The following is a 14,175-nucleotide window of genomic DNA, read 5'->3' as shown; positions in this document are numbered from 1 at the left end:
TCCAAGACGCGCGTAGTCTTACCGCTGCCTCCCGTACCGTAAAGGTAAGAGAAGCGTTGGTAGGAAATGGGGTCCTTTACGGGAGGCATGGGCCTCATCGTGGGCATTACGGCGCCCCAAGTATTTTCTCCGTGATATTCTACACGTTCTCTCCATGCTTTTATCTCCTCATCTTTAACGCGCCATTGACCACTTTCCGCCAACTCATCTTCGGTGTAGAATTCCTTCATCTTCTCTAACACTTCGGGCTTTACGTACAAGGAATCCGTAGCTACGCGCGGGATGTCCTCTTTGTCAAACCGCAGTAACATCGCGAGAAGGTTAATATGCGCGTAGGCTAACATGCTGGCACGCAGATGATAATACTGCGGTCGATGGTCTTGGTAGTAACACAAAGCATTCCATTTGTGTAGTTTATCATCTACGAGGTAATCCCATTTCTCCACGGATACCATCGTTCCTTGATCGTGGGCACGCTTGATGAGGAAGCTTAGCTCACCTTCGTCCGTTATTAGGCGCCGCTGCATATGTTTTTCGCCTTCTTTTGCGCCCTGCGTGAATTTACCTATGACCACGCGCGCCGTGGGGTTATGCTCTGGGAGCCATTGCGTAAAGGCGCTGTGACAAAGTATGGCTTCATGCGCTGTGTATTTTAAAAGTTTGCGCTCTTCAAAGAACTTCAATAGGGGTATGGGTATCCATTCTTTCTCCTGCAGGTGCTTCCCGTACCACGCATAGATTATTGGATGTAAGTTTTTTGTAAATTTCCAACTGGTTAACCGTACGAACCCCGTTGCTGGGGCGCCGTAGTGACCGTCTAACGAAACGCGGAAGAATTGGGAGTCTGGATGTCCGTAACGGTCGTAATATTCCTTACAATCCCCTAGACCTTTAAAACTTGCAGGGTAACAGTGTTTCATATCCAGAGACACGTACTCGTCTTCGTCGTACTCCATGTTCCAAAGACCACCGTGACCATGCTCTACACAGGCTTTGGCTATGTCTCCGAACTCTTTTGGGGTAGGTTTCCACCCGTTTCTCTTTTTGGCCGCTAAGAAGTCCAAACTACGAGAGCTGAGGACCTCGTCTGAGAAGTCCTCACCAAGGGATTCACATGCACTTTGTATGCGCAGGTGTTCCATTTCCGGTCGGTATAAAGTACCATCTTGCGTCATAAATTGACACCCCTCCGCGTCCATTAACCAAATAGAATTCTCATGAACTAATTCTGTCAATGGTGACTTCTTATAGACCTTTGTCTCCTTCTTTTTAGGAAACCTTAACTCTCTCCATGCGTGTGCGTTGTGCTGATAAATGACTATAGGAGCACCGCGGCCCCCATACTTGTGCGTCCCAGAGTAGATAAAACCGTCGGTGATATCCTTGACGTGTATGCGCCTTTCTAACGCGGTTTCCAACTTCTTGATGTTTTCGATGGTTCCTCCGGTTTTACGAGTAGCATGCTCCCATTTCCTGATGGCTTCTCTTCTCTTTAAGGTTAATTTACCACCGCGGGAGGAATCTTCGAAGAACTCTCTAACCAGCTTTCCTACGCAGTTACCTGGATGGCGCATTGGTTTTAACTCTTTAACATCCGGCGTCTTTATCTTGTACGCACCGTAAATAACCACGGTAACCGGGTAAGCAACTTCGTAGAACAGCATGTCTATTCCCTCAAGTGCTCCCGGTCGCGTGTCCTTGTTTAAAACAAACAGGTCCTTCCTGCCAGACGCCCGTATTGGATTCCTGCCCTTTTCTATTATCCACTCGCCGTCTAAATACTTTATAAACGTCAACTCCAAACGGTAGTCGCCTTCGGGCATCAAATTGATTATCCTTTCTGCTCTTTCCTCGTCCATCGTCTCGTCTGTATCTCCCTCCATAAATGTCGTGAAGGCAAAGTCGGCGTCTAAGCGGTCCAGCACCTGAGTTCTGAGCTTGCGCACAGTTTTATTTCTAATGCTTTTGATGGTATCCATCTATATATAACGGATATTTTAACCTCCGTTTGCGGTACCCAACACAGCAGCAGTAAGGACACACCGCGGGAAATCCCGTAAATCTGCTGTACCCGCGTTCGGAATTCCGCGGGTCAAACCCGCAAATATACGGCATCGATCGCGAGTCCCCCTTACTGCTGCTGATGAGCATTACCAACACTGCAGGGCCAATAAAGAAAAAAAATTTGCAAAAAAATAAAAACGTTTGTAACATTTACATTTGTACAGTACATCATTGATTTTAATGATGATATATTATATTTCGTCTACCATTTTCAGGTTCATCTTCACCATCAAAATGGCTAGATGAATGAACTTCATGTAAGTTAAATAAAGTTACAATTTTTTTTGCTAACAGACTTCTAATCAACTATGCAGAATATTCTTTTTTTTTTTTTTTTGTATTTTTATTTCCCTTTAATTAGCAGCTGCAAACAGTCCCGCAACACAATTACCATCCCCATCATGTAAGTAATGGTATAGGCTTAGTTACATTAGACGTGCAATAACAAGTTCCATGGTTACTTTAAGATGCATATTTCAAATTATTGTGGGATTGATAGACTTCAGTTACAAGAAAGGAAATTAATATCAGCTATAAAACTTGCAAAATATCATACCTGTGCAATAGTTAAGTTTACCCTTCAAGAAGCAGCAACCTAAACATGTTTAAAATTCTCATCTTATTGATGTCAATATAAGCCAGCAACCAGCAGATTCTACCACCTGTTCAACCAATTCCGTTCCCATTGTGTGTGAGTGTCAGCCGCCTATTTCATTTTTATACCCACCCACCAAAAATGTTATTGACAACCCTGCATCTGTAAGCACTTTTTGCAACAAATAAGCTTAAAATTTAAGGCCCTATAATATGTATTGTTCTTAGGAAGTTTTGTGTGAAAAATCCGACTGATTTTCCAGGAACTGAACATTTACAGTATTTTTTATAACATATTCAATTCAGCCCTTTCATATGTTTTTTTAATAGAAGACCCAGTTCTCTTAAATAAAGAGTCACCATTCATTGATTTATATCTTTTTAATTGCTTTGATTAGTTCCTAACCAGGTGCAATTTGTTCATGATCGTGATGAAGGATTGGTTGGTAAGTGGGTTATCATGATTCATGCTTTAATAGGGCACAATGTGTTAAGGTTCACTATGTCAGTGTTTATGCTGCATGCCATGTTAGTTGACAGAAATTGAGAATCCTTTGTTTTACCAAGGACTTTAAAATATTTGTTTTGCAGCAAAAAGCTTGCATGTGCATAGTAGTGATGTAAATATATTAAGAGCGACTGTCCAGAAATATCGAGCACGGGGCGGCCACAGTCAAAAAATAAAAGTCCTTCATTTTTGGTCTGTAGACTATGGCGTACGAAACCGTTCAAAATTCATCCGGGCTATTATCGATATCGGTTATTCAATTATCGATGTTGGGTATTGCATTATCGAGGTCTGACTCTATTATCGATATCGTGCATTCCGTTCGCGTGGTCTGAACTTTATTATCCATATCCGGTTTTCCATTCTCGGGGTCTGAACTTTATTATCCAAGTCCGGTATTCCATTCTCGTGGTCTGACTTTATTATCCAAGTCCGGTATTCCATTCTCGTGGTCTGACACTAATTCTCGGGGTCTGACATTTAATAATAACGATGTCGGATATCGAATTGCATTTCAGTTTCACACATTCAGTAATTTTATGTAAAGTAAATGAAAGAGATTGTGTTATGTAAAGTAAATGAATGGATTTTTTTGTGGAAAGGAAATGAAAGGGATTTTTTAATGCGTATTAAGTATTTGAGGGATTTTTTGTTGCGTATTAAGTGTTTGAGGGATTTTTTGTTGCATAAAGTATAATTGAAAGGGATTTTTTGTGGAAAGGAAATGAAAGGGATTTTTTATGGAAAGGAAATGAAAGGGATTTTCAAGCGCGCGCTTGAAACCGTTATTTCAAACTTTTGCCGCACATTTTTAATATCTTTTTTTTCGCTGCGCTCCATGCACTTTAGTTTGGATTATTTGCCGACGCCATTCTTCAATAGGAGGACCGACCGTACAAAAGACACTTCGATTCGTTAAACATGTCCTACTACCTTGTCCAACTTAAGGATAAGGGTACTGAGTTCACTTTCTCCATTTCTTATCTAAAAATAACGTTGAGCCAGTACTAAACAGAGGGTCGATTTAACAATTGCTTAGCAAATTTATTTTGTAATAAGTTTCCCACATTTCCACTTATTAATAAAACAAAGGTATGGTGGAAATCTTTCTTGCATTAAATACAAAAATCTCATTCGTTCTTCTTTCTTTTAATGAAATTTAAAACTATGTAGCGGCCATATACTCCAAGAGTTCAAAAACTCATTCAAAATATGAAAGCTTGTATAAAGTACACTGCAAGTTATTAACAGCAACATTAAAAACAATATGAATGAAGGAATAAATGAAAATCAGTCAACGAGCGCCGACCATTTTTTTTCCTCGGTGAAATTAATACTCTTATCATTTCATATGACTTATATCATATCATATGATTGAATCATCCATAAAATACCTATATTTCTCCTTTTCGAAAAACCGAAATTTTCACATGCGAAAATAACATGTGAAAATATCGTTACCACGTGTATTTAAGCTATAGTTTATAAATAAAAGCTTTTTATAGTAATAAAAAGCACCCTTAACTTTGCTTTTGCTTCTTGTTCTCCTTAATGCGCATTCTTCTTCTCTTTCTTTTTTCCCTCTTTAATTGCTCTTTCTCGTTCTGCCTTTGTTCTTCCCCATGCTGCCCTTGCTCTTGCCCATTCTGCCTTTGTTCTTCCCCATGCTGCCCTTGCTCTTGCCCATTCTGCCCTTGTTTCTCTTGCCCATTCTGCCCTTGTTTCTCTTGCTGCTCCCTTTCTTTTCCGTGTATTCCTATGAACAAAGAAATTCGGGTCCTTAAAACAAAAACATTTTACATAAAATTCGAAAAAGGGATTTTACCCTCCAAAAAAAAAAAAAACCAAACAAACAAAACAAAACAAACAAACAAACAAACCAAAACAACAACATCAACAAACAAACAAATAAAACCACACGTACACAAGATGAATAGCAAAGTCCACTCGCAACTTCTCACGTTGCTTCCTTTCGCATCAGTATTTTTTCTATTTATTGATGTGCTTTCTAAAGAACTAATAGTACAAAGAAAGAATCAATTAAGTACCTTCATCGACGAGAGTCGAATCCTCGCCAGTACTAGTGTGGGGAATTGTGCCGTTGAAGAATACCTAAAAAGAAAGTGGGCGGGTAGTATCATTGGTAAGCAAGAAACAAATTGGATAAGAAACAAAGGCTATTTTTATAGAGGTCCTAGTGGAGATCGGAACACTCTCCCCTTCAGGCCGCAACGGTATTAACACTTCGAGGCCATCCACGCCAAATGCCCGTCTCACTTCTAGTAGCCCAAGGTTCCTAGTGGTGATCGGGACATTCTCGCCTTCAGGCCGCAAAAGTATTAACACTTCGAGGCCATCCACGCCAAATGCCCGTCTCACTTCTAGTAGCCCAAGGTTCCTAGTGGTGATCGGGACATTCTCGCCTTCAGGCCGCAAAAGTATTAACACTTCGAGGCCATCCACGCCAAATGCCCGTCTCACTTCTAGTAGCCCAAGGTTTCTAGTGGTGATCGGGACACTCTCCCCTTCAGGCCGCAAAGGTAATAACACTTCGAGGCCATCCACGCCAAATGCCCGTCTCACTTCTAGTAGCCCAAGGTTCCTAGTGGTGATCGGGACACTCTCCCCTTCAGGCCGCAAAGGTAATAACACTTCGAGGCCATCCACGCCAAATGCCCGTCTCACTTCTTGTAGCCCAAGGTTCCTAGTTCCACGTCACAGAAGCCAAGTTAAATGCATATGCGGACGATCATCAAGTATACTGTTCAGGCACTGATCCAGCAGAACTTGAACACTGTTTATGTAGTGAAGTAGCTAAAGCAAACACATGGTATAAGGTGAACGCAATGAAAGTTAACGAAACCAAGCACCAAGCGCTGATTTTGGGAAAAACTGACCACAAATTCTCATTCCCTGTGAAAGATTCTCTGGACATTTTTGGAATGAATATAGACAATAAGCTCTCCTTTGACAATCACATCTCCGCCATTTGCAAAAAGATCAACAATCAGTTTAATGTTATGTTAAGATTTAGAAAACTTATCTCAAGGGACACTCTAATAAAGCTGTATAAGGCTTTCATTTTGCCGCATTTTCATTACTGCTCGTCGGTGTGGCATTTTTGGGGTGCGCGCAATGCCAGCAAAATGGAAGCTTTAAACAAGCGAATATTAAGGTTCCTTTTACAAGATTATGATTCTTCATATGATTTATTACTTGAGAAGGTCAACCTAAAATCTCTACGAGTTAGACGCCTTCAGAATTTCTTAATCATATTGTACAAAAGTCTATTTTTTTCTCACTACCCAGGATATCTAAACAGTATGTTTACTTTCCGGTCTACTTCCTATGATTTACGCGGTAACTACATTCTGTCTCTCCCTAAACCTAAAACAACTACATATGGCCTTCACTCTTTTTCTTATTTAGCTGCTACTTTATGGAATGCACTGCCGGATACTTTTAGAACCTCAAACTTTTTGGACTTCCGTTGTAATATACTAAAGTATGACTCTTTCGAGTAACTACTCATCAACATTGAAATTGAACTGATTCTGCAAAATAGTGTATATAGTGTACATATGTAAATATTAATTACCATTATATAATAGTTTTATAATCATTATTCAATAGCCCTTTTCTTTTTTTTTCCCCTTTTTTTTCTCGAAGGTATTAGCTTTGTAAGCTACTCTGAAATTCGAGGTTAAATAAAGTTTATGTATGTATGTATGTATGTATGTATGTATGTATGTATGTATGTATGTGGTGATCGGGACATTCTCCCCTTCAGGCCGCAAATTTATTAACACTTCGAGGCCATCCACGCCAAATGCCCGTCTCACTTCTAGTAGCCTAAGGTTTCTAGTGGTGATCGGGGCACTCTCCCCTTCAGGCCGCAAAAGTATTAACACTTCGAGGCCATCCACGCCAAATGCCCGTCTCACTTCTAGTAGCCCAAGGTTTCTAGTGGTGATCGGGACACTCTCCCCTTCAGGCCGCAAAGGTAATAACACTTCGAGGCCATCCACGCCAAATGCCCGTCTCACTTCTAGTAGCCCAAGGTTCCTAGTGGTGATCGGGACACTCTCCCCTTCAGGCCGCAAAGGTATTAACACTAATAAAGTAATTAGCAATTGTTTTTGTTCACCTCCACCACGTAAGTTGTTATTTACTTACCGATTCCTTCCCGAACTTGTCCTTTAGTTCTCTTCCATTCTGTAAATAATGTCGTATGTTTGTTTTAAGAAGAGTTATTTGTCAACTTTTAGCTTTCTTTTGAAAATCAATTTGCATGAATACATTGTTGAATGATTCGTATAATTTTCATGCTTTCGTTTACGTATGAATTTTAACGCCATTTGGCCTTGGGGGGGGGGGGGGGGGGGGGGGTGCTGATTCCTACAAAAAAAATTGTTCTGAGATCAATTTTACATTTCTATGCTAATACATCCTTCAAAGGATGATTTACGTTTTCATGATTTGCGTTGTTCAAGTCAGAATCATTAGGATCAGCTTGTGCAATTGTGCGAATTTGTGATTACGTCATTTAGAAAAACATGCGATGGCAGACTCAATAGATGATAATGATGCAGTAATAGTGGTATTGAGACAACTTTTGCTTACATATTCTATCTGCCTGAGCAGACCCCCAGTGGTAATTTCGTCATGGGGATTCATGACTAACCCCTCCAAATTTTGTAATACAAAATACAGGGGCAACGACGGATTCATTCCCAGCCAGTCGTAGACTTCCTGTGTATTAAATAAATAAACGAGCGAGTTAGGGACAAAATAAGTGACTGTATCGTTACCTAATTAACCGAAGCAAAGTAACGAAAAAACGTACCTGATATTTTGCGCATTCCCCAAAACTTCTTTTTATGGTACCAATGGGGGTCATCACTTTCACGAGGATCAGTTTCCCCCTCTGAGTCTGCTGCTCTACGCGTAAAGCCCTCGAAGCCCGAATCTGTTAATGGAAACATGCAACAAAAGAAATAACAATGATTGAAGAAATTAATTTATCATATATAAAATTTTGGGGAGCATTATTTATAATGGACTTACAGTTTTATCTTCGCCAGCGTGAACCTTGTTTTTTTTCTATAGAACAATAAGAATTAAAATTTCAGTGAAGCAAACAAAGCAAAGAAAGAAGGAAGGAATTAATAGATAGAGAGAGAGAAATAGAGAAAGGAAGACATGATAAACTTGCACACGACATTATAAGTTTTTTATTATTTTCTTCTTCTTTTTCTTTCTTCCTTTTCTTTTCCTATTTCTTTCTCTTTCTTTCTTTTGATGACACCTTTATTTTAACACCTAACAAAATAAACTTACAGTTTCCTTTTTCTTATCTTGAGTCTTGCTTTTTTCCTACATAGCAGTGGTAATTTTAAAATCAAATAAAGAATGAAGAAAAAATGAAGAAATTTTATATATGTTTCTGATTCTGATTGTATATATATATATATATATATATATATATATATATAAACTCCATTGCAGAAAGTTGTGCTATACTATTCAATAATTTTTTAGTTTTTGCATCTCATTTTGTATCATACAATTTTATTTCTGCAACTGAATGTGAGTAAAATATTATATTTGAGAACTGTTTCCTACCTTTTCTGGTTCATCACCATCATATAAAGTTACAGTATCTTTAGAAGCCTGGAAAAGATTAATACTCATAAAATTACATTTATCATAACCTTAATGACAGGGTGCAGGCATCAACTTAGTTCACTTCAGAGGAAAAACTAACAAATTACAAGCTTGTGCAAGCTTTGTCTTTAAGCATATTATATTTTCTGGAGGGAGTTAATTGCAGGTTGTGGGTTAATTAAAGGATATAGTTGCGATTTTTAAATTCATTTTCATGGTTAGGGCTCAGGGATTTCTACCCTTAGTTCATCTTCTCTTGCATATATAGTTTAGTCATGGCCACCAGATTGTAGTAAAAATGGTAATTGAACTTTAAGTGGCATGGAGTGTGATTTGGTGTGAGATCAAATGCATGATTAAATGAAAAATGGCACAATCGCATAGGTGCTGCAGTTTGTTAATCCACAACACTTAGTTTAATTACAGACCAAAATTGCATGACACAAAGTAATGTTATTACATCCATTTTGAAATCTCACTCTGGGGAGGAATTCATCATCATCATCATCAAAAAACTATGAGTTATCAATTGCACCTAGAAAATCCCTTTCCAATTATTTCTCATTCTTTTTTAATTAAACTGGTTTCGTTTTGAAACATTTTAGGTTATTCTATAAAATTCTACTTACTTTTTCTGATTCTGATTTTGTTTCTGATAATTCTGATAATTGTTGTCTTGAGGTGTATAATTAATTAAATAAAAATCAATGATAAGTGTTAGTAACTCTGAAAGTGCTTTCTTCATCAGTTGGTGTTGTGCGCATGGTTTGCATTGACTGGTCTTTTGCATAAAATTCAATAATAATATCTGAATACCCTTTTGATATACTTGCTGATTGTTAGTACATAAAAATCAATTTTATAGCATAAATTAATAAAGTTAAGTCATGAACATAATACATGAAACAATTAAACAAAATGTGGCATAAATACAATGGCAATTACCTTTTTGGTGCCTAGATGTTTCATTGCCTCATCTTGTTCTTTTTTCAAGGCACATTCCTTTTCATAATTGACACTGTTTAAAAATAAAATTTGAAATATCTATTATTTTTATAAAAATTGATTGAACTAAACTATAATTTGTGAACCTTTGCATTTCTGAATTTACACCGAACATTAATTACCGTCTCACTCTCAACACATCAAGTGCTTGCCTTGCACTATCAATAGACAAGTCAAGGTCATCAATGCAAATGTTGGACCCTATTAAAAGAAATTGAATTTGCTGAAGTTAAAATGGTGCCTGCATGAACCCATACGAAAGTTAAGAAATATGATCAAGAAGACCGAAAAAGCACATAAAACAAATTCAATGGTATAAAATAATTAAATATGTAGAAGCCTCACTGTGCTAGCTTTGCCAATGCCTGCAGTGTAGCCTAAAAGCAGGGGTGAGAACTTGAGGGTGGGATATGTACACTTCCCCCCACCATTTTCACATCAATCTTACATTTGAATTATTAACATTCTGGTGCTGAGATAGGGAGGAGATACAACAGGATAACTTGTAATCATATCCTAAAAACTGTATGTTTTATTTCATTTTCCTCCCCAAAAAATAAGGAAAATGTTTATGATCTTTGTCAAACTTTTGGGCATACTCTGCTGCCCACCCCCTCGCTATGACCCTGCATATATATAAGATATATACAATTTGGCCTTACATCACTGTTCCAAAATTAATGGCAATTAAATAATGGTTAGCAAACTGTCACAATACTGAAGCATAGCAATGGCATCAAATGCATTTTGACAAGTATAAATAGCGTTGACTCCAAGCTAAAAATTATTCCAAAAAATTCAAATACCTGAGAAACGTTCAACAAGAGTTGGGGTTGATTGCAATCTTAAAGATGCACTAGCTACCAACACTTGTGGAAACGTGAAGGTGTGGCATCTGAAGACTTTCAAAGCTAAAGTTCAGAAAAAATATGAAAAATATGTCAAAAAAATTTATAGGATAAAAATAACCATATCGTTCTTTCTAGCAGTTTGTATACCTTGTCTGTCGTGACCTTCTACATTTTTTGCAGATATCCAAAAGAGGATTTTTGGATCTTTCTTTTGGGAGTACCACTGCTGAAGATTTCTAAGCAAATGGAAAGAACATATTAATCATTATCATATGATTATCCATAAAATACCTTTATTTCTCCTTTTCGAAAAACTGATAACTTCACATGTGAAAAATCTCGTTATCATGTGTATTTAAGCTATTATTTAGTTAGTTATAATAATAAAAAGCTCATTAAGTTGATTTTATGGATAAATATATTATAAACAGAATATTACATGGGTGCTTAGAGATACAAAATTTATATTCTTTTGTTGAAAATCTCTCTCTCTTTTGCTGCGCTCACTCATGAGAGATCTTTTCAACACTCGAAGATAAATTTCGTATCTCCTCACGCCCATGTAATATACTCATGATATATATCATATCATATATTCTATATATATCATAATTTTGGGGTCGTAAGGATTTTTGCTGTATTAAAGGTATTTTTAAAGTAGAGGCGAACAAGCAATGTGATCCCATTACTAGCTTTTTTCCACTTTGTCATATAGGATATTGCATGATAGTGACACATAATATTACATGAAGTCTTATTCAGAAAAGTCCTTCCAGTAGACATCATAATAATAATTATTATACTTGTTTATATAGCGCTACATCCACTAATTGCTTAGAGTGCTCACTAAGTTAAATGTGAAACAAAACGATAATGACATGATAGCGGTCATTGTTATTATCAAAATTGAGGATATTTATCACTTTTCATAAAGAGTTATTGGATAGTAATAAAGGTCCAGGTTAAGATGAGGTTGATGATATTTATTTACCTTAACACTTTCTCCTCCAGTGCAGTTAGTCTGCCACAGTCATTCAGAAGGATGACTACTGCAGGCTGCAAGCTGTGGTGGATGAGGTGGCAAAGCTGTTTGAAAAATTATGATCAATATTTGATTAATAATGATGTCAATCTCTAATTAATTGAATACTAAGCTTATAATATTATTATTCATTTGAGTTGGATAAAAATATACAATACTTACACTGTTAAACGTGTGACTAAGAAACATTGGCCCAGCGTACCCAATTACGTTTCTTGCTAGGGCAATGCATTTCAACTGTTGTGAAAATAGCAGTCCTATAAAATAAAATCAATGTCCATTAAATATAAGCTCAATCTTTCATATTGAATATTCAAACGATTTTACTAAACGTCCTATTATAGTGCAAACAATATAACCGTGAAACATTAGTAAAACTAATTTTCACTAAATTTTACTAATTTTGACTACATAGTAAATATAGCATAGCATAAACTCAAAAAAAAAAAAAAAAAAAAAAATTTCCGTGCGTAAATCTCAGTATCTATGAAATGAACATATTTATCATATAATCATCCATAAAATACCTATATTTCTCCTGTTCGAAAAACTGATAATTTCACATGTGAAAAATCTCGTTATCATGTGTATTTAAGCTATTGATTTATAAATAAAAACATTTTATAATAATAAAAAACTTATTAAGTTGATTTTATGGATAATTATATAATAAACAGAATAAACCCTCGAAGATAAATTTCGTATCTCCGCGCGCCCATGTAATATCCTCTATTTACCTCTACAGTACAGCCCTCTATCACTACAGTCTTCACGTATTGTGCCAACTATAAAATTTCAAATCATAAGAAAAGTTAGAGTAGCTCAGTTTCTTGTGTTAACTCGAAAATGTTTTAAAACAAATAATGATAAATATTGAAAAAACGCAGGATTTTTAAAGCATTTCATATGCACTGGACTCTATTTAAATAACGTCTTTTTTCAAGGGATTTCAAATTGCAGCAGCAAGACATAACGCAAAAACCTTTTTCCCACAACCACTTGGATAATTATGAAAATATATTTACCTTGTTCTCCAGGTGATAGGAACGCGGGTCCATATCGTCCTGAAATATTGGGAAGGGAAAAAAAGGTGGTTCAAAAGGATTATTATCGCAACTATGTACTGCTAGAACTTGTTGAATATATATCAACTCAAGAAAAGGTTAATTGTTTATTATTTCACGAATTTCGCTAACATCTTAATTGTAGCCGTGTACCTGTAGAGAAGGAAGACCGTTGGTTTCCAGGTTGAATTACCTCTCCTATAATAAAACACACAAATCTATAATTAAAATTTCTCAAACGCTTTCAAAATTATCAACTCAGAATTACTAATTTACACAGGGCGAGCTTCTGAAGTCAATTTCAGTTTCTAGCTTTATGAAACATATATAAACCCTTTTCCTCCAACATATTAACTGATGGCCTCTTACCTACTGTATCTTCATCATCAGAATATTGTGGACGTGGTGGGGAAGAAAATGCGTTAATGGATATTAACTCGTCATCCGAATCCGTGAGCGTGATGCGGGATACAGCTGGAGTCACACCGGCAGCGGCAGCAGATGCGGAGATAGGGTTAGCGGTAAATGCCGAGGCAGAGGTAGCGCTAATGGTGAAAGATTCTGATGCTGTATTTGTCGGTGTGGAAGTTAGTGTAGGAGCTGGTGCAACAAATGTTGCATCTGTAGTGGGTGTAGGATCATGTGTGATTGTGGCCGTTGGTGGCGAAGCCGATTGCACACCAATGTATACTTTCGTGGCAGCATATTTAAAATGTGTTACGATCATTTTGGCGTCAAGATTTTCTCCAATGCGATGGAGAGCATGGTTTCCATTGCTGCCGGATTTGTAGAACACAGTCCTATAAAACAAAATGAAAAAAAAAAAAAAAAGTGTGGCAAGCTTTTAACAAGACATGGTTCAAATTATGAACTCTACTAAGGGGTATCCAAAAGTTTGGAAAATTAGCAAAATGCTGGAAAGTGAGGGTGCGTTTTCGTACGATTTTGTTGTTGTAAATTTTGACATCAAAATGCCTGAAAAATCATTGAAAAAGCGGAAACGATAGATGTGAGTTCTTATCCAATGACAGAGAAGAACAAATGAGCTGTGAAAATGTCGACCTTAAAGGTCATGCTTCAATCATATGCTTCTTCTTCTTTCTTTCATTGCGCATTTATTAGTTGTAATGGATTTCGACTATTCCTGGCAGTCGTTGCTCATATTATATATAAACTTTACTAAGAAACTTTATCCGGCCATTTTCTATTTACACATAAGCGATGGAAAAGTGCCACGAGAATTCGAGAAAAGCTTCTCCCGCCATTTTCGCGCTTGTTATTATCATATTGATAGTAAGCGCGGAGTAACATTTAATTTGTGAAAACGCTTTCATTTTTAAGCTTACTTTTTAGGTTAACTATCCTGCGAGTAAACTACCC

General features: G+C 37.0%; 2 protein-coding genes across 2 annotated transcripts; both read right to left on the bottom strand.

Moving 5' to 3' along the window:
• Positions 1-4,316: 4,316 nt before the first annotated feature.
• On the bottom strand, positions 4,317-9,510 carry LOC148912895 (uncharacterized). The gene is made up of 9 exons (XM_089026868.1): positions 9,463-9,510; positions 8,792-8,839; positions 8,507-8,542; positions 8,234-8,269; positions 8,013-8,135; positions 7,790-7,918; positions 7,343-7,381; positions 5,215-5,278; positions 4,317-4,922 (listed from the first exon to the last, which is right to left on the bottom strand). The coding sequence occupies exons 5-9, from the start codon at positions 8,064-8,066 to the stop codon at positions 4,687-4,689; spliced, it is 522 nt and encodes a 173-aa protein (XP_088882994.1). The 5' UTR covers positions 8,067-8,135; positions 8,234-8,269; positions 8,507-8,542; positions 8,792-8,839; positions 9,463-9,510; the 3' UTR covers positions 4,317-4,686.
• Positions 9,511-10,636: 1,126 nt separating this feature from the next.
• On the bottom strand, positions 10,637-14,175 carry LOC148912894 (uncharacterized). Its single transcript, XM_089026336.1, has 8 exons — positions 13,165-14,175; positions 12,949-12,993; positions 12,757-12,795; positions 12,469-12,516; positions 11,894-11,988; positions 11,681-11,775; positions 10,837-10,925; positions 10,637-10,749 (listed from the first exon to the last, which is right to left on the bottom strand). Exons 1-8 carry the CDS (start codon positions 13,520-13,522, stop codon positions 10,637-10,639), a joined length of 882 nt encoding a protein of 293 aa, XP_088882462.1. The 5' UTR covers positions 13,523-14,175.

The sequence above is a fragment of the Actinia tenebrosa genome, unplaced genomic scaffold (genome assembly GCF_029948245.1).
Source record: "Actinia tenebrosa isolate PJP-AT-01 unplaced genomic scaffold, QUT_ActTen_1.0 PGA_scaffold10__47_contigs__length_13832649, whole genome shotgun sequence".
Lineage (NCBI taxonomy): Eukaryota > Metazoa > Cnidaria > Anthozoa > Actiniaria > Actiniidae > Actinia > Actinia tenebrosa.
The sequence above is the reverse complement of the archived record's forward strand: the minus strand, read 5'-3'. Positions and strand labels throughout refer to the sequence as shown.